This window comes from Triturus cristatus, chromosome 4_1 (genome assembly GCF_964204655.1).
Source record: "Triturus cristatus chromosome 4_1, aTriCri1.1, whole genome shotgun sequence".
In the NCBI taxonomy this organism is placed as follows: domain Eukaryota; kingdom Metazoa; phylum Chordata; class Amphibia; order Caudata; family Salamandridae; genus Triturus; species Triturus cristatus.
In genome coordinates this window covers 957470191-957491831 of record NC_140585.1, presented here as the reverse complement: position 1 = coordinate 957491831, position 21641 = coordinate 957470191, and the positions used below count along the sequence as shown (strand labels likewise).

The 21641-nt window shown below is 47.1% G+C and overlaps 1 protein-coding gene across 3 annotated transcripts in view; it reads right to left on the bottom strand.

Moving 5' to 3' along the window:
* The window catches only part of CAPS2 (calcyphosine 2), an 825864-nt gene that overhangs the window by 731222 nt on the left and 73001 nt on the right, over positions 1 to 21641 (bottom strand). For all 3 annotated transcript variants that reach the window (XM_085653843.1, XM_085653845.1, XM_085653844.1), the window contains exon 2: positions 6792 to 6883. In XM_085653843.1, the coding sequence (XP_085509969.1) occupies positions 6792 to 6866 (75 nt within the window). In that variant the 5' untranslated portion in view covers positions 6867 to 6883. The remainder of the gene's footprint in view (positions 1 to 6791; positions 6884 to 21641) is intronic.

Here is a 21641-nt window from a genome sequence, read left to right as displayed (position 1 = left end):
GGGTCCCACAGGGTTCAGCGCACTCACCCACACTCTTCAACCTGTTCATGGAGCCCCTGACAGAAATTCTGAAATCATCCAGCATTCACTATCGCATGTATGCGGATGACACCCAACTATACCCGAAGATCGCCTCCCTCGAGGACAACTGGTCCCTCAACTCAGTCCTACTGGAAACTCAAAGCTGGCTGACACGCAACCACTTGAAGTTAAATTCTCTGAAAACGGTATTCCTCCTAATCGCACCACACAAGCATTCTCCGGTCATCAAACAATGGTTGAATCATCTCACTGCTCTTAACTGTAGGCCGCACCTTGTTGATTCTGCAACCTCTCTGGGAATTACAAAAGCAATAGGAGGGCAGTAGGGGTATATAGGTTGCGCACGGTGATGCTACTATGTATTAGGGAACAATAAAATCAACTTCATCTGTGATAGTGCTTCAAGGAATTTGAAGCAATGACTGCCCCTCGTTGTTAACAGAGTGCAGACAAGTCCACACTCAAATAGCAAAAACAAATAAAGTCCTGTGCCACATTCACAGAAAATCTTAATCAGTCCAAGTCATAGTCTTCTTAATCCGTTTCATGGTGGTTTATTCAATTTTCAACACATGTTTCGTCTACAAGCACATAACCTCAGACTTCATCAGGGCTACAACAGATAAATGCACACATTACTAATGGATATAAATTCCATAAACAAGACCATCACCAACTTGGTTAATATTTATTTTTTCTCTCTGGGAATTATGCCAGACAAAAGTCTGAACATGCAGGAGCACACCAGCTCCCTCACCAAAGGAGCGAACTTCCAACAACATTCTAAGGAAACTCTAACCTTACCTCCACGCTCATGACCTAAAGGTGGCAGTGCAATACTTAGTGATATCAAAGCTGGACTATGGTAGAGCAACCCTTTCCGGCCTACCTAGAGTGAAGACTGCTCCTCTAAGGGCTGCACTCATCTCTGCTGCTAGGCTCGTAACAGGCGCCAAAAAATACAACCATATCACTCCTGACTTGTTGTCCTTGAACTGGCTTCCATATGAAGCTCTGATACAAATAAAAATTGCATGCATGGCACACAGCCATTCACTTCAATACCCCACTGTACCTCGCTCAGAAACTGGAGCTCTCATGTGGTTCAAAAGCCTCCAGGAGCGCCAGCCCCCTACTGCTCAAACCACAGAAATTCAGGAAGAAAAAAACCTACAATTGAGCCTTCTTATGGCATCTGTGAGTTAGAAAGGAAGAACACATTCAATGTATTTTGTAACCATTAGTGCAACAAAATTTGACAAATGAATTTGGAACAAAGGAACCATTAAATCACTTCAAAGCAGCAAAAATTAGACAAAACGGATTGTCAACATCATAAAGGCCAATTATAGGCGTTGTATTTTCCATCGATGTGTGCCTACCTACATGTTATGCACATCTGCATCTTATAGTGCGTATGTGCATACGAGTGACTATTTCCTTGTACCCCTAACTGCATGAATGTATGTGTGTTTGCTGGGCTGACCAATTGTTTTTTCAATGCTTATTAAATTGAAATGGACATGGATGTACAATTCAATTCCCAAAATTATATACATTATTAGTGCAGATGTTTTCTTCATATTGCCTTAGACGTTATGGTGTGCTAAAAATACAAAAATGGTATTACATTCAGGTTTTCTATGCAACCAATGTATTTTAGGAAGAACGGTTGATAGGAAGATGCAAGGGGTCAGATGTCACATTTTGAGGAACAGACTTTATCAAATTTAGGTCTTTCAAAAACATTGTTGAACATCATGCTAGGAACATGGGGGTTTCTTTGAATTCTGTGGATGAGGAGCTAGGGAGAAGCCTTCAATGCAGAAGTGGTAAGAAGACTGAGGCATTATACTGTGGTTATTGGAGGTTTTGTGTTAAAAGAAGACAAACAACCACATCACAGAACTAACCTTAAGAGGAACGGTACTGTTGGGTGCAGTTAATGTGTCGAAAAGGGCTAATTTCAATACTGTTTTGGGTATTCCGTTGTTTACATTGTAAAACACATGTGTTTAGTACCAAGAAATAAACTGCAAATTGTGACTGCAGAAACTACTTGCAAAAGAACAGTCACAGTGGAAGAATGCTATGAACAGATCTGTGGTCTAACTCATTCAGAACTTTCTCATAATCCAAAAGATACAGCGGTAAAACATGTTAACTAATGCAAATAAATTCAGAATAGGCAGCAGTTCCGAACAATGGGATTACATCTAACTGTAATATAGAATACTGAAATCTCCATTTTGCTACCAAGATGTACTATCTCTTGCTCATCCTAGAGAGGGTATGTGCCCTAGACGGACTAGACTGGACGAGCTCAAAGAACATCATTGTTGAGGGGAAAATGGAAACTGGCAAAATCACAGTTATCTAAATAATTAACGAGCTCCCAGATAGGGACAGGTTTAATAGTATAGTCGCTGTGTTTATTTCTAATACGTAATGGGCACAAAGTATTTAGAAATGTTTTGGTAGCAAATGAAAAATTAACAGTAGTATGGTCTCAAAGACGCAAGAAACAAGTATGAACGTAGCAATGAGTGTGCACTGAGGAACCTAATTTAAACAGTAATTTTATTTACTTGGTGTACAAACTACGGCATCTCAGTACCAATTCAACCATCTTCATTTCCACCATTTATAAGTATCTAAAACATATTTATGCTATTTGTGCATATTTCAGCTATGTTGAAATGAAGATCTTAAACTTAGGATCCTATTTAGAGGGAAATCAGGCATGGAGGTTTTTATTTTAATTTAGTTGTATTTACTCTGTCCCAGAAGAATATTAAAAAAATCAGTTCTGAAAGATTTGTTGGAGCTCCTTTTAAGGGGGAAACGGCCACTACAACGCGGCCGTTTCCACGCATATCCATAGCCACGCATGAATTACAACGCATGCGTGGTTTCAACGAAAAGCCTTTACCACGCATACCTTTACTACGAAATTCGTAGTAAAGGCATGTGTGCTAAAGTTAAAAGAAAAAAAGGGGGGGGTTGGGGGTTCTCCCCCCCCAAAAAAACGTGGGATTAAAAAAAGAGGGCTTGGGGGGGCACCCCCAAAAAAAAACCGTACCTGATTCCGTCAATTAAAGAGCGATATGGAGGCAATCCACATCGTTAGAAGAAACGGAAGGACACTTCCGCTTCCTCTTAACGAGGTGGAACGTCACCAAGGAAGACTGAGGAGAGGAGAGGTAAGGGGGAATGAGGGGGTGGTGTCCCGCAAGGGAAAAATTTAAAGAGTAGATAATAAGTGCTATATCCTTTAACAAGAAAATGCCATTAACATGCATAATTTAACAACGAAAATCGTTGTAAAAGTATGCGTGTTAAAGGCATTTTCGTGGTAAAGGATATTCGTGGTGATGGTATTCGCGTTGTAACGCATGCGTGGTAAAGGCATGCGTTACAACGGAATGCGTTTGTTAGAAATGGGATTTCTGGCTGGCTAAGGCTTGCGCCAAAGTCAGGCAGAAACCACCACTCTAGTCAGGGCAAGGAAGTTACACGCCAAAGATAACCCCTGCTCACCCCCTTGGTAGCTTGGCACGAGCAGACAGGCTTATCCCTGAGGCGATGTGTAAAGCGTTTGCGCGCGCACCCAGCAACAACACCCAAGGCCCACCACAAAGGAAACTCCACACAAGGTATTCTATAAAAATAACCTTTGTATTATACACAACACATTAGATAAAAACACACACTTTACAATGTGCCAACAGGCACGGGCAGAATTTACAAGGGATTATATATACAGGGGACAGGGCCACATGGACCACTGTCAGGAATTAGCACTTTGTAGAAATAACACTTAGAATATAGGAATAATATTTTAGAACATAGCACATACAATCACTGTAGCACTAAAAATAGAACATATAGCACACAGCCAGTAACTACTGGTATTGGGCAATTACACCCTACGCAATCCTAATACACCTTAGGTACACATCACGCAGGGGGGGACCATGAACACATCAGCCTAACCTACACCGGGAAAACCCTCTCCTACGCATAGGCACAACTAGACTGAGACATCGCCTAAATACATTGCGCAGGCGCAAAAATACACAAGGAATAATGATCAGGTACCCTAGGGGAGGGCACAACACAAGAAGAACTGTCCCCAGGCCAACCTGGCCTCTCAGGGGCAAGGACGCCCTATGTCCAGCAGAGTCAGGGCGCACTTGCGCAGGCTGCGCAAGCCAGGAACACAAAGCACAACCTAAACGTGGCAGTTGCCCACTAAGTGCTGGGCAACTGGAGAAATGCGTGGGCACCACTGTGCCTTCTCAAAACCAAATACAGCAGGGGGGGTTGGAGCCTCTTTGGGACTCTAAATAAATGAAATGCCCCCTGAGCCTCGCTGGGCTCAACAAATGAAATGCCCCCTGAGCCTCGCTGGGCTCAACAAGGATTAGGCCAATCGTTGGAGCCTTGCAGGCCTTTTAAACAATTGGGGGCGTGTTGGAGCCTCGTGGGCTCTTCCCAGAATGTGGGCCCGACGCCGGAGCGTACTCGCGCTCGGAATCAAATAATGCGGGGCGTTGGAGCCCCACGAGCGTTCTAAAATTATATGCCCCCACGATGGAGCCTCACGGGCTCTAGAATGAAGGTGCCTCGGGGGAGTCCTTCTAGAATAAACAAGAATAATGCCCCCAGAGCCTCGCAGGCTCTAATCAATGAATGCCCCCAACGATGGAGCCTCTCTGGGCTCTAGGCGAAGCGGAATAATGGCCCCAAGTAACGTTGGAGCGGCCCGCTGCCTTCCGGGGCCGCTCTGCTGATCAACAAAATGCCCCCGTCCTGTTGGAGCGCACTTGCGCTCTGGGACCATCAACACGGTCCCTTCGGAGCCTCACAGGCTCGAGCAGCACTGACCTCAACTACCGGGATCCTGGCAGAGGCGGCGCTGGCGTCTCGGAAGGCGGCGGGGCTCTCCTCTTCCTCCTGAGAGCCCCGCTCGGGCAGCCAGGACCTCGGGGACTCTTCGCTTCCCGGGCGAGGGCACCGGGGCGCAGAGTCGGCTCCTGCCTGCTCCGGGGTCAACAAAACCGTCGCGAGTCCTCGGAGGGAGGCGGGGTAGGCTCCCGCCCTCCTACTTCCTGCTGTCCCGGAGTCCCGCCCCACGCCTGCCTGACTTCCTTCGAGCCCGGCCGCGGCGGTGACTTCTCTCGGCAATAGGAGGGGTAGGCTCCCTCGCGATATGAAATGTACGGCGGGGTGGGCACCCGCCGTGAAATTAAGACCAATAAGCGGGGTGGGCACCCGCCAACAACCACGGCAATGTCCCTGGCAGGGTGGGCACCTGCCAGGGGACTTCGGAATCTGTACAGACGGGGAAAACGCCGGGTGGGCACCGGCTTTCAGAAATAAAGCGCTCTGAGCGCTAAAAAGCGCTTCCAGGCGCTTGAGGGGCACAAATAAAGCGCTCCCAGCGCTTAGGCAAATCCAAACGCTGTGGGGGAAAGAAAAGTGCTTCCAGGCGCTTAGGGATGCAAATAAAGCGCTCCCAGCGCTTTAGGAAGGATAACAACAAAGTCCAGCAAAGTTCTCCCCTGCACACAGCAAGGCAGGGGTGGGGGGCAAGGCTGGACCCAGAGCCAGCTCACTGGGCCTCCAGGCAGGGAGGGAGTCCAAGTGGCGGTCCTCTGGTCCAGCGGCAGCAGCAGCAGCCCCCCTCAGGTAAGATCCTGGCAGAGAACAGTTTCTGTGGGGACACAGCCCCATTTTTATACAGGCAAACCCTTTGTTCTGGGTTCAGGGTGAGGGGGAAAACCAGTCGCAGCTGGTTGGGGAGCACCCTTGATGTGCTCAGCCCCTCACTCTATTCACTGGAAGGGCTAGGGTCGTCAGTCGCACCACAGGGGGCGGGGCCAGCATTGTGTTTGGAAAACCCTGTCCTATTCAGGACCCAGGTGGACTCCTCCCACCCATCTAGCTGCTGATCTCCCCATTCACCACTGGGTGACTCATCCTGACACTGGGGAATCCCTAGCCCGTCACATGACACGACCAGCCAATCACGCGACAGACACACTGCACACTGAAGTGCCCACTTCTAGAAGTGGCACTTCCACACTAGGTACATGCACGCCGCACACATCATCGCGCAGCATTCACTCCCACGAGTCCGCACATACCAAACTCGGGCCTGCACACCCCACGCATCAGGAACTACTAGGGACACATACATTCCCCATGCATTCCTATGGGAGGGCAGGCCTATCTCACCTCAAGCACTCAGAGCACGCACGCACTTTACCCTGGGACACAGGGAAAGTGCGCAGAAACCAACCAATCACCACACCAAGTCACCAGTAAAAATCAAAAAAGTTCAGGGGTGAACCTGCCAGAAGGGCCAAGTCCAACAGCGTTGTAAAGTCATACATTCGTTTTAAGGCACTCCTCCCACATGTGCTCCCAAACTGACCAACGTGAATCTACTCCAAATGACTATTGGCTATTACATATAAAGTTTAAAGGAGTACTATAGTGTTTCTTTTTACTGGCACCCACCAACTTATCTATGGATTATATAGTACCCTTGGTTTGGATTTTCAAGCCATATTCTCTATTAGGAAAGCCACGAAACCGGTCTATTTAGAATCAGGAGAAATGGTTCACTTTATACAAAACGTTCACTTAGTTTACAAGGCACAAATTAAAGCCTTGGCATATGCAACACAAAGCGAGAGCTTAAGCAGAACACGCGTGAATTTACAGTTTGCTGCACCTACCTTGACAGACTTCTTCCCTGCAAACTGAGCTTGCCCTCTAGGAGTTGCTGCTGTGCCCTTGATCTCCAAGTCCATTATTGTAGGATTATAATCTTGAAAAGAAAACAATTATCCAAATGAGCATCATTATATTTCCTATTTTAGCTTTTATTATTAATACATATAAATAATGGCTGTGCCCAGAGTTAAAAAATATCTATTTTACTAAAAGAAGAAAAAGCAAAGTTAGAAGTGGAGATTTCAAATATGTGCGCCTGCACAATCGCAAATGTAATCTGTGAGAATGCAAACTTAATCTATGTATAAACACAATTTATGCATTAAGTGTTACATTCGGTGTCTGCCTTGCATTGAGTGAGACATGGCGAAAAACAGACCAATTCTCAGTGGCATTCACCACTGTTGACATGGGTAGGCCCCCAACGGAGGTTAGTTCAAGACAAAGATGAATCAATGCAGGAGCCTTCCCGGGCCACTGTGATAGTGTAAAATGGTCTCACGCAAATCGTCTACTTGTCAGAATCTGACTTTTACAATCAGTAGAAATCTCTTATTTAGATGTAGTAACTCAGGGGATTGGTCGAGTATAGCCATCATCATCTTGTGCTCGTTTCATCTTGAGGCTTGCTGTCCTTACATATCTTTGTACAGAACGAACCCCTGGACGCAGGCAATCAAACTAGAAAGAGGAGTGGCCTGTAATGTACGATGGCCTAGGCGAGGTACACAAGTGCAGCCAATTCAGGGACCACAAAATGCATGGTTTCTATTTGTGAATGTACGTCCTGTGCATTATATTCAAACCTCTACAACCAACTTATGCATGGATCCACAAGGTAAATCAATAAGCATATGATTATATTTGACAAAATCTTCGAGCAGTTCAGTGTTAAATGAATGAGTTTCTTAACTGCTGAGGATTTCGCCTTCTCATAGAGCATACCCTTCCCGGGTGAGTATTATTTTTTTTTTTTTATGTTTAGGGCCCTTCGTACATAAACCTTCACTACTTTTTTACAACTTGTTAAGGATTCTAAAGAAAGGTTTATGGATTACCCCTGTAAGAAAAAGTATTCTTTTTTAGGGAAGAGGGAGGGTATGGGACAAATGTGCTGTGCAAGAAAGTGTTTAGCTCTTTTTTCTACAAATGACATCAACAAAAAGATTGCTGTGTTTAAGATCACACACTCTCCAGAGTTGTAAATTATTGTTTAACCAGTAAGTAAGTAAATGTTATTGTTTAGTTAATTGAAATCTTAACCCTTTCGCTGCTAGGCCTTTTCCCCCCCTGTGCTAAGCCTTTTTTGGGCTATTTGGGGTAGTGCGCGCTTAGGCAACTGTAACTTTTTGACCACATAAGGTATCCACGCCAAATTTGCGTCCTTTTCTTCCATCATCATAGGGATTCTAAAGGTACCCAGGGTTTGTGGATTCCCCTAGAAGGGTCCCAGAATTTTTTTTTGTGAAAAATGGAAAAAACGGGCTGCAAATGAAAGCGTCTGGTTTTTCTCTGCAAAAGGTATCAAAAAAGGGTTTGTGGGGCTGAAATCACCAGTTTCCCAGCTTTTAGGGAATGACAGACTTTTGTCAGAAAACCAACATTTTTTACACAGTTTTGGCATTTTTCTGGGACATAGCCTTTTTTTGCTATTTTTTGTGCTTTCAACCTCCTTCCAGTTAATGGTAGAAATGGGTGTGAAAGCAATAATGGATCCTGGAAAGCTATACATTTTTGAAAAGTAGACAAAATTCTGAATTTAGCAAGGGGTCATTTGTGTAGATCCATGAAGGTTTCTTTATAGAAACTAACTGTTAAATATAGGAAAAATTGAAAATTAGTTGAAAAAAACAGCCTTTTGTGTCAACGTTTTCACCTGTAACTTCTTCTAATTAGGACAGCTATTTGAAAGCAATATACCGTTACATCCGCTGGACCTTCCTGGTTGTGGGGATATATAGGACTTGTAGGTTCACCAAGAACCCGACGAACCCAGAGTAAAAAACTGAGCACCAATTTGCAATGGTTTTTTATTATGTTCCGGGTATATAGCAATTATTGTCGGAAAATGTATACATGGAAAAATCGGTATGAAAGACACCTATGTATTTCTGAAATGGGAACAAAATATAGAGTTTAGAAACAGTACATACTTGCACATTTTCGAAATTGGGAATACTCATACTAGCATGAGAGTTATCGGTCATTTTTCAAAATTACTTTTTTTTTTTTCACAATGTCTTTCATTTGGAAGGCAGAAATGCATCAAAACTCAATAGGTAATAACAGTTGCTTTACAAATCTGAATTACCCTAAGTCTCCCGATAAAAATGGTACCTCACTTGTGTGGGTAGGCTTAGTGCCCGCGACAGGAAACGGCACAAAACGCAATGTGGTCACACCTTAATTTCGCAGTGAAAAATTACCCTTTTTTGTCAAAGTGCCTAGCTGTAGTTTGTGAACCCTAGCTCTGCCGGCACCTAGGGAAACCTACCAAACCCACACATTTCTGAAAACTAGACACCCGGGGGCTTCCAGAGAGGTATGGCTTGTGTGGATCCTCCAACGTTTCCTTACCCAGAATCCCCTGCAAACCTCAATTTTAGCTGAAAAAAATCACTTTTTTCACATTTTTTTGTGTGGGAAAGTTGTGGCATCACCGGGCTCACACAAATTTCCCACCGCCCAGCATTCCCCCAGGTTTCCCGATAAAAATGGTGTCTCACTTGTGTGGGAGGCCCAAGTACCAGCAACAGGCAAGGGGCCAAAACATTTTTTGATAGGCAATGTTGATGTCGCCTCACTACGTTTTGGGCCCTTGCCTGTCGCGGGTACTTGGGCCTCCCACACAAGTGAAGCACCATTTTTATCGGGAGACCTGGGTGGTGGGAAATGTGTGTGAGCCCGGTGATAGTATCTGCTGTGATTTGCAGCATCAAGCTACCAAACCCTACAAGATCGAAAGGCAACGCATCCCTGCACATACTGGTGCCACTGGGGGCTGTCATCGTTGCTGCACAGCAGTTAAAATTAACTTTGTAAGGTCCGGACGGCGAGGCCGCAAGATGGCGATGGCTGCAGTGTCGTTCTGATCTGAGCTGTGGCGCTGCCCCACTTTGATCCTGCTGTGAAGAACGACTGCTGCCAGTGTTGGGAGGTAGAATGCTGAGCTACTGATCGCCCAAGCTACACGAGCACATTGTGAACTGAGCTGCGGCAGAATCACCTGGTCGGCGCCTGGCGCTTAGAGGCTGCTGAGTGGGCCCTGGTGGAGTCGTGCAGCCCTGCCGAGACCCGGAGACAGAGCCGGGTCCAGCCCCGCATACTGCTGAGGAAGGATCGAGTTGCTGCTGGCTGCGGTGAGAGGGGTGGCGGCCTCACCTGTGCCTGCAACTGCGGAGGCGGGTGTGGGTCTCAGTGCGTGGTCGTGGCCTACGAGCTGCGGCTGACGGGGCGGCTGGGGAGGTGCTCGGGCCCGCGTGTGCCCGCCGCGGGCCTGGATCGGACCCCTGCATTGTGTAGACGCCGGGCGGCTGTGAGACACGTCTCCTTTTCTATCCTACCCTGAACGTGCAAAGCCCTCACCACCTGTGAGACATTCATGCATCGGAGCCTTTATCTCCGGCCGGCCTGGCGAGTGACTGCCATTGAGATGCCATGGAGATTTAGCGGACGCTAGGTGGCCTGGATTCTGCAGCCTCTGTGTGCCATTACATTGTGTACCTTTACATTACGCCTTACACGCTGGAATCAATTAATTTAGTGGCTTCTATACACCGCATTGATGCAGGTACAGGCACTATAGGCCCATCAACAGGGACACAGCATTCAGCCTGGGCTCATCTGCAATTCGCTAGGTTAGGAGGGTGCTGCACGCAACTACATTTATGTAACTGGACAGCGTTTGTGAACTTGTTCAACCGTGCTTCCCCTTGTGGAGTAGATCAAGGTGCGGGGGGCTGTCTCTATCTAAGTGCTTGCCTGTTCTCGAAGCTTCTACCCTGTCTGCTTGCCTGACATGTGCGTGGCATTGGGGGACGAGTGCTTCATGTCTGGTGCCTGCGCAAACTGATAGCCACCACGGGGCCCATCTGAACCTTAATCCTTGCTGAAGCGGAATCTAGGGGCGACACCTCTTTATTGCGCCGGTGCAGGCCTCGATCTTGCTGGATTACCGCCTGGGACACAATCTAGCTCTTGGGCCCCTCTGGAATCTACTACCCTGTGGAACTGTTGCACTCTACCCCCAGTATATCCTCAGCCGGCTACTGTACACTTACATTGCTTCAATTTTACATGGGGAAACCTGACAAATCACAACCTCGCCTCATGTTTGAGGTGGGTAAATCTGGCAGGGCTCAGAATAAAGCAGCCTCCGACTCGGACGCCCCGGGGGATGGTAAATCCACGCTGGAGACGACGCTCATGGCCATGCAGCTAAGCCTTCAATCTATTGAGGGAACAATGGCGGCATTGAATCACAGACAAGACCATATGTCCACACAGTTAGAAAAGCAGAACTCGAAGATGGGGGAGGTCGAGCAGCGGGTCCTGGCCATGGAGGATGGTCTTGGCAAAGTATCAGGCAAAACGCTCAACATGGAAAAAGTGCTGGCGTTGATCCACGCCAAAATCCAAGATTTAGAAGCCCGGTCTTGCCGTACTAACATACAGATCACGGGCCTGCCGGAAACCACGAACACCGTCAGGATGGAGACCTTCATTGAGACCCGGCTCAAAGAAATTTTTGGCACGGAGAACTTATCCCCTATGTTTATTGTTGAGGACCCACCATTCACTTGCAGTGAAGCCGGTCCTGGGAGCTCCGGCCGCCCCACAATTGCTAGGCTCTTAAATGATAGGTACCGAGACACTATACTACGCCTGGCATGAGATAAGGGAAACATTGACCACCAGGAGAATGCGTTGCCCTTTTTCCCTGACTGCACGGTGGCAGTCCAGGCGGCACGACGGGAGTTTGGAACGGTCAAAAAATTCCTACAATCTGAGGGACTACCATACGCCATGCTGTACCCGGCCTGCCTAAAAATTGGCCAACATGATAACTGCAAGATTTTCACCACCACTAAGGCGGCGATGGAGCACGCCAAGAAACTGAAAAGAAGGCGGCAAGAGGCACCAGTTGACTCTGGGGATGACGAACAGTAGGGTGGTTTGGAAAAGGTAATATGTGGGGTTACCTGCTCTTTTCACAGGGCGGCTGTTATGAGCTCAAGACATTAACAATGAAGATGCCGCAGCTGTTCTTGGGCACGGGGATGTCGTTTGTCTGTTGGTTTTACTGATGCACCATGTGAATTATTTACCTATAATATTTAACATGGATACCAGATCTGATCAGCCACCTCCTGCATTGTAGGAGGATAGTAGCACTCAGTGCTCCCCATATGGGAGTTTCACACAAATTGCACACTAGAGGTTGTTTAAGTTGGGGATTGTTTACTCTGGGAAGGGATGGCTTTAGCAAGTTGGGTACGCTAAAGTGGGTAGGGGAATGGGGGAGGGGGCGGGACTGAGGGCACCTCTTTTTATTGGTACTGATACAAACTCCGAGTTGCACGAGTTTGGCACTAGCTCTTGAATACTTGTTCAGCCAATTATTTGATGTGTTCCGGTGGTAATATAAAGTTCCTCACTTCGATCGTGCGTGGCTTAAATGGCCCCAAGAAAATCCGTTCTGTTTTGGCACACCTGAATCGTTTGGATGTCCAGGTTTCTTTTTTACAGGAAACACACCTCACGCAATATTCTGAGAGAAATGAAGGTGCACGCTGGGCTGGGGTGTGGGTCGCGTCCTCATACTCTTCTTACTCTAGAGGGGTGATGATCCTCGTGAAACGTAGGATCCCACTTACAGTGGTTAGTACGGAGACGGATGAGCAGGGTCGATTGGCAATAATACATGGCAAGCTTGGAGGTATGGGAGTGCTTTTGGTAAATGTGTATGGCCTGAACACTGACGACCATGCTTTCTTTGCAGATGTCTGGCGCCGCGTCTCCAGCTTTCCTGCGGCAGAAATCTTGAGGGGGCGATTTTAACACTTGCTAGGATGTCAACATTGATAGATTGGGCAGCGAGGCAGTGCAACACAGACAGGCAACTGATGCCTTACTGGGGCTGTTGGATGCTGGTGACATTCATGACAATTGGCGCATAATCCTGGAGCGCGAGAGAGTACCTTTGTCTCAACTGTGCATGCCACATGGTCCCGTCTGGACTACTGGCTTATCTCGATGGTGGCATGCACATGGGTCATAGATGTTAGACACTAGGCAAAAACTCTGTCTGATCACTCCCCTGTGGTGCTTGAGCTGCGAATGCCTGAGTGTGTGCGTTCCCCCTTCCTGTGGCGTATGCAGCCATCCTCTTTGACTGATCAGGTCTTCAAGTGCACGGTGGGCGAGGCGATTCATAATTATTTCAAAGAAAATGAAGGCACGGTTGTCAGCGCAAGTGTCCACTGGAAAGCCTTCAAAGTTACTATCCAGGGTGTATGTATAGGAGCGCAGGCTGGAGTTCCGAGAGATCTTTGACGCAGAATCAACAGGCTCGCCGCGGAAGTCTCCACGTTGGAGCGTGAATATGACAGTAACCCTGCCCCTGAATAGCTCGCCAAGATTCGAAATTTGGTGACGGAGCATAATGATACTGTAGATCAAGAGCTGGCACATAGGTCTCGCAGGAGCAGGGCTCGCTATTATGGTGAGGTTGGTAGGCACAGTCGTTCACTAGCTCATAAATTGGCGGCGCCCAGAAGTCAGGAATAGATCACTGAGTTGATTGATGAGAACGGAGTGGCCCACTTTAGCACACCTGACAAAAGCGGGGTGGTATTGGACTTTTGTTCTGAATTATACGGAAGCTGTGCGCAGATCTCGGCAACGGACATTAATGATTACCTTGACGATGTTGCGCTAGGGTGGCTTTCAAGAGACCAACGTGACTATATCACACAGCCCTTTCGATGTAGAAGATGTTAAGCCAGCTATAATGTCGCTCCCCACCTGTAAAGCGGCGGGCTTGGATGGCCTCCCGAGCGAGGTCTATAAGGCCTATACAGAGGATCTTGTACCTAGGCTTCTGGACGTATTCGCGGAGGCACACGAATCTGGAACACTCCCTCCGTCCCTGAAAGAGGCACTAATTGTTATGCTTCCAAATCCAGACAAAAAGGCAAATCGCTGAGACTCCTATCGCCCTTTATCTCTTATCAACATAGACGCCAAAATCTTGGCAAAAATGTTAGCTGTAGGCTCCAGCTCCTCATCCCTAACTTAGTCCTTCCAGATCAGTCAGGCTTCGTCCCCGCTCGCTCTACGACACAATCTCCGTACGGTGTTTGCCACACTGCATTATTTTGAGTTGGACTACCAGGAGGTCGTGGTGCTGCTCGACGCTGCCAAGGAATTCGACTCTCTTCTCTGGGAGTACATGTTTACCGTCCTGCTACAGATGGACCTGCCACCATTTTTCATTAAATGGATCAAGCTATTGTATAATGCGCCGGTAGCGCGGATCCGAGTGAATGGTTGGGTTTCCGACACCTTCTCCATAAAACGAGACATGCGACAGGGATGCCCCCTGTTGCCGATGGTTTTTGCGCTTGCACTGGAGCCCTTAGCTTGTAAACTCCGTCAGCGACATGCACAGGCAGCGTTGCGCTTTCGACAGCGACCCTTGGTGGTCTCGTTGTGTGCCGATGATATGTTGCTATATGTCGGTGAGCCTGCCACGAACCTCCCAGAACTACTGCGTGGGTATGTCAAATTTGAGCAATACTCTGGCTTAGGTATACACTGGGGGAAGTTGACGGTGTTTCCACTGACGGCGGGCACGCAAGAAGTGGACCTGAATTTTCTGTTAGCATGGTCGACTGACCCAGTGAAAAACCTGGGGATCTGGCTACATTGTGATCCCGATGTTGTGATATCTATGAACTATGGCCGGGTCGTTACCAAGATCACTGATCAGACGGCGCGCTGGGCCAAGCTGCCGCTCTCTCTAGCAGATCATATTGCGGTTGTTAAGATGGCGATATTGCCAAAACTGCTTTACTTGTATGTTAACATTCCAATCCGCCCTAATCTTGCATTGTTTCGCACAATCCAGTCAGCTGTGTTGGCTTTTGTGTGGGGGGGGCAAGAAGCAGAGGTGTAGCTGGGAAGTGCTGGTGCAACCATTCAAGTGGGGTGGGGTCGAGGCAACCGATTTGAGGCTTTACTATCTATGCGTAAAGGCGCAGTTTGCTCATTTTTGGTACTTTCCACAGCGGTTCCAACCCCATGCAGCAGTGGAGGCGAATTTGGTGCTCCCTGTCCCACTTGTAGCGGCTGCCCTAACTGGTGGGGGTGGAGGACCAAGGACTGAAATTAACCCTGTCCAGTGCACGGCGTGGGCTTGGAAGATGCTCGCAGCTAGGGCGCAGTTAAATTATCTTTATGCCCCGACACTCCCACTTGGAGCGCACCCAGAGAAATCCGCGACACAGGAGGAGGCCGCCTTGAAAACGCTGAAGGCTGTAGGTATTACACAGCTGGGTGACCTGTATGCAAATGGCAGGTTCAGGTCGCTTTTAGAGGTGCAGGGTGAAAGCGCCCAGGGGATGATGTTGGGATTCACGTATGTGCGGGTACGGCAGGCGATTAGAACAATATATCCTGATTTCCCAGTATAGCCCAAACCACTGCGAGCGCTGCAGGCAGCACTGGCAGGAGAAGAACGCCGGGGTCTAATAACTAAGCTGTATAATGCGTCCTTTAGAGAACGGGAACCTTTTGAATCTCCCTCATACACTAAATGGTACACTATACTAGGTGACTCGCTGACACCGAATGTTTGGCGGTTCTGCTGCACACTGACGGGCCGCCTGACGACGAACTGTAATCTCCGCATCATACACTTTAAGTACCTGCACCAGCTATATTATACACCACTACAGTTAAAACGATTTGGGCTGCGGGAGAGTGAATGCTGTGTGAGGTGTGGGCAGGGCAATGCAGACTTTCTGCCTGGAGCTGTACCAGAGTACATACATTCTGGATGCAGGTCATGAGAATGCTCACGGATGTCGTGATGGAACTGGTGGCATGTACGCCTGATGTGTGTCTATTGGGGATGGGGATGGCTCGCTCTCTCCCCTCCTTATTACAGCAAGGCTATGTATGGATAACGCCATACACCCTCCCCAGTACCCCAAGACTCAGGCACGTAACGCCCATTGGGCTCAAAGGACTTCAGCCCCCGTCACTGTGGCAGCCCGGGGTGAGACCGCTTCACGGGCACACACACAGCCGCACCTGAGCGCTTCACAGGTCTTTAAAAGACCATTTACTTGCTAACGAGGCTTTGTTGTTTTCTCACCCCTTCTTAGAGCCCCTGCATCTCCACTCTGCCTATTGCTCGGAGAATTAGCCCCCCTCCCCTCCTTATCCAAATATTAGAGGCTGGGGTAGGTGGACACGCTTTAATCGAAGAGGGTAGGGATGCAGAGATCCACCAGGCCCACATGTTGTGTCCAGGAAATCACACGCACCCAGAAGGCCAGTCGAGGAAAGAAAGAATTATTAAAAGGAAGCACAGTCGCTCAGGGCTCACGCCCATGCAACACTATGTCGCCCGAACCTGTTGGGAAAAGGCAGCATCCATCCAGCACGCAGGGTAAGTTTCCTTCCAACTATGCAACTTGACCACCTCATATCAGAACCTGAAAATAACAGAGCACGCACACTGTGAACCCAGAATAACAAACGTTACCTACCATCAAAATACAATATCGTCTAAACCGAACTGGATTGCATTTGAAAATATTAGATCTACAACCAGTATACACCAGTATACTACAATCGTCTCTGTTAATTTAGTGAAAGAATTTAGCTGTTTCAATGCGAAACAAGTCCTACTCAGTCAGATTCTATTGGCTTCGTGCCTAAAAAACCTATCAAACAGCTTCCAAACACAATCTCAAAAAAGAGTCAGCTCCAGCTCAGTGCGCCGCTGCTAAGACCTGTGTCGTCATCCCGGGAAAGGCCCAGGCAGACACCTCCTGTATAGGGTGGCTTCACATGAGGCTGACTGTACTAGAAGCACTGCTCCCAGAAGAGGACACAGCTTCACAGGTGTGAGTTTTAACGAAGCCACCACCCCCATCAAAATATGCCACAGAGTCCTTCTACAACGCAGCTCACCTGGCATGACGTCATGCCTTGACCTCCACTACTCAGTAGTGAGCAAAATGAGCATGCGCACATGGATGTGCATGCTCTCACTGCGGTACAAGAAAAAAAAAAGTGACTATCTCTGAGAGGCCCAAAAATAGAGCCCGATAGAGACCCGTTTCGAAGCCCCCTGAAAATAACTGCCGGTGCTCAAACCCGGACAGACCCGGCCCACTTAAAGCCCTGTCCATAATACAGCAAGGGAGCAGGTGCTACGGGTTTCCCTCTTTAGCATGGGAACACACCGCCATGCAAAAACGAAACACCCCTTGAGGATAGCTTCGGCACTACAAGTGACAGTACTATCTGTATTACAAAAGAGGCTTCACAAGCATCTACAGCCCCTTCTGAAATACCAAACCGACCCGAGGCAGGCGCGCAACACCCATTGGGCTCACCGGGCTTCAGCCCCCCCCCCGTCGTGTGTGACAGCCCGGCTGAGACAGCCTCGCGGGCTGGCGTCCGTCTAATTGCAGCCGCACGAGAGTACTTCACGGGTCTTTAAAAGACCATTTACTCGTTAATGAGGCTTTTGTTGTGTTTTCACCCCTTCTTACAGCCATTCTGCCTATGGCTGGAAGACTTAGCCCCCCCCCCGAAATCTTTTTCAGCCCCCACCGAAATGTGGCTCTAGTTGCCTGCCTGACCCGAGGGCACATAAAGTGGGCACACACGTCTGTTGCTGGACTGGGGTACTTTAAACAATACGGACTCTGTACTAGAAGATGGTTTAGATGTGCATCATAATTTCTCAAAAGCATATTGATATTCCTCGGATTTGATCTCTGAAACAGGACTGACAGTGATCATTTGCCCAAAGGTATTTTTAAACCGTCTTGTAGAAGCTGATTAATTTTATTTCAATTCAGAATAATGGTAGCATGACAATCGCATAGATCTTACATTTTGTTCCCGTCTATTGATGCATGCAGAATGTGCTTGCAGTACAGTTTTTGGACTGCCCAAGTATGTGCTGTGCCGCACTTATTGCAAACATGATCTGGTTGACTTCAAACTAATTTCTTCAGTTGAATATTTGATGATTTGTTTAAGATATCGAACGCCCCTGCAATCTCACCCTTGAGCTACATAAGAGAAGAAATCGGTCCCAAAAGTAATTGCCTGAAGCTGCAGTCAAGTGTCACGAGCATAAGTAGTCTCATCATGGACTGAAACTCTGATTACCATGCTTTAAAATGATAATTTTGAAAAATGAAACTAGGCTCGAAACTAGATCAGAGGCTCGAGGAGAAGCGCAGTCAAATCAAAGTACATAGTTCTCTTGCTCTGTGTGAGGGCCTAGATGGCTGTCCCTTTAAGCAGGACAGGCCTTTATGCTACGGAGTTTAGGGCAAATACCACTGTGGGTGGTCGAAGGGGCCTAGCATGGCCTTTAATGGACAAATTGGAGTACAACATTTCCAGCTGAAAATTAAAATTAGCATTCATTTAAATGTTTTTATTGAAAGGTATGATCAGAATAATACTGAGGTTATCTATTTTCACGCAAATTAAATTAATTATTTACACAAGAAATCAGTATTGAGATATTTGTGTTTTTTTATATTTAAATATGAACATCTAGGTTGCTGCATTAAATAATTTCTAATCGGAGCTGCATTCAGTGGCTGGATCGCAGATCTTAAAGTGAGACAATGACCATTTAGCTTAGTGGAGCACTACGGTTTCCATTGTGTCAACTGTACTCCCACAGCGATACAAATAAAATATCAACACAGATGTACATTGGCGCACCTCTGCTATCTTTCTTGGATCAAGTAAATAGCGACCCTTTTTGGACCCACTTAGGCTGTGGAAAGAGTCACTAGGCAGAACTCTAGCAAGTGTCTCCAGAAAAATGGACAAACAGGAGGAAGAGTTAACTCACATAGCAGATTTAAATAAGCTAGTAAGGAGCTTGTAGGCTCAGCAAGTACTAGCAAAACCTCCTTACCATTAACAGGGAGGAGCAGACAAGCCCCAAACAAAATTCGTGTTCACTGCAGCAGATAACATAAACTCAAGTCTAAAAACTACTGATTCAAAGGGAAAGAAATATAAATGCAAAGCAAAGGGGGCGAAGACACCAAAGGGAAAAATACTTCAAGATATTGCGACATGCAGAGGCAGTATCAATGACTCCTTTATACCCTCGCCCTCATGATCAAGACCTATCTTGAATAGGGTGGCATAGTGGTGCGTCATGACTGAATAGGTCTTCCCTTTCTGTTTTACACAAAGCGCACCATCCTCTACTGGGACTTTAAATGCTATGGAGGGATAGAAAGTACCTGTAACACCACAGTTCTCCAAAAGGGGCAAACATGCAGCCAGATATGCCAGGAAAACGCCACATGCCTCTCTGCAAGGGTGTGGCACAGCTGAAAACTTGTCAAAGGCCACAAACTGCTTTTCTGTATGAGCGCTCCGTTACCTTGAAGTCAGACACCCACCCCTCCAACTCAGAGTCAAAAGTGGTAGGAGTTTGGAGAGCACAAAATGCATAGGCTATATGGGCTCCCTGACATGGGAATACACCATTACCATATTGATATGGACATCATATATTACTCCAAGCTATCGTGAGTAATTCCGGTGAGCCACTAACTCAATATGTTCAGAAAAACCCTTTCACTGTTTGGCTCACTCAGACCATGCCACTATATGCAGCTTGCTAGTTTGCAAACCTTCACGAAGCTCACTCAAACAAAATGAAATATTCTGTACACAAGTTTCCATAAATCTCAGCTTGGGAAGTTACAGACACAACAAAACAAGCATTGGCAAACCAATAGGTCTCGGCAATGCCCAAGCTACTGGCCTTGTCAAAGTGAATGTCTTAGTTAAGTTGTCTAGCAGCACATCTGCTGTTCAGCATGGCGCTATATAAAACTGCACACAAAAAAGGCGTTGGTGCTAATGTAAAGTGCTCCACTAACTTCGGAAGGCGTTGGCGCTATATAAAACTGCATCATAAAAACAGAAAGAATCACATTGTTAGGCTGGTTTACAATAGTGAGGAAATACAGTGCATCGGCAACCACATTAAAAGGACTACTTTTGCATTGGACTCTGAAGGGCAGGCAGATCTTGATGACATGAAGACTCAGCCTGGCTGCATACATTGGGAAGTGGAACTAGGTATATCCCTGCCCGGAATATTGATGCCAACAGACTGGGCGCATTTCTGCTAGCAGCCGTTAATGCATAACATACTATAAGATCCTCCAAAGGATGTATTACAGCCAGTTAAGATGCAAACATTTCAGTTACGGGGGAATGATAAATGTGATTGTTGCGGCCAAGAGGGTGCAGATTTTCGACATCTAGCTTGGGAATGCACAGGCATTGACCAATATTGGCAGCAGGTGTTCGGAGCATTGGTGAAAATGATGGGATTTCCCCTACCAGCATCACTGATCACGGATTTGCTAGGATATACAGGGGAGATCACACTCGTCTACCGGAAATATGTGGCGCTAGGACTGCTGTTAGCCAAGCGCAAAGTGGTCTGCAGGAGGGGGAGGGGACAGGCACCTAAATTCAAGGACTGGAAACATGACCTTATTTCTGGCAAGAACAGTCACTGGCCTATGCAAAATTACCCACTTTAATCTCTAGACCGAAAGACATATCTGTATCATAAGTATCTGTTAGCTAATCCGATACAACCAACGGGGGTGGGGAACATTGGAGCTGGGTAGGAAAAGGGAGAGATTGTTTACTAGCTGCTGGGGAGTGCCTAGCCGAAGTCTGGTACGGGTTACACCAGACAACTGAGAATTAGGTTGTGGGTTGTATTATTGACAAGGGCGAGGGATAACACCTTTGACATGAACGTAGGATGGGAAGGGGCTATGGTCAGTTTTTTGGCCGGTGGCCAGTCGATTCCAAGCCATCAATGATGTTTACACTTATGAGAACTGTATCGAACAACATGATATGCTGATGGTGTCCTCTTCTTGTTGTTATATCTGTAATTTGAATAAAAAGATTTAATTTAAAAAAAAGACTCAGCCTGGTTTCTTTGAAGTGAATTCAAGTTAAGCAACAATGGTTCAAGGAAACACTTCACAAGTGAATGTGGAAAAAATAATTACGTGTCCGAATTGGAGAAATTTTAAGAAATAAAGTCCCACCTTATGATAGCAGAAGCAACAGGGTGAGACACGAACAGTTCAATCGTTTCGCACAGGAGAACGTGGCTATGCAAATGCGCTGAGAAACCATGCCCGGAAATAACACTTACCTGATTCACTCGAGGTCTCATTTTCCAGTCATTAACACCATTGCTGAATGACCAGATATGGTGAAAACACACACACATACACACATGCATACATATGCAGGCACACACCTAATACTCACATGCGCGAAAAATTAACAGACTACATGTGTGCCAAGTAATAGCAGCAGTGCACACATGCTCCAATCAGCACGTCAGGACATTAAAAGGCAGAACACCACCACTCACTAGAAGGAAACCGTCTACAGGAGGGGTTTTTTAAAGCAGTGACCAGGTCGGAGGGTGAGGGATTTGTGGACGGGGAAAGCACCAGGAGGGAGCAGTGGATGTTTAAGAGTACTTGGTCCATGCTCGAGCGAAGGGGAGGAGG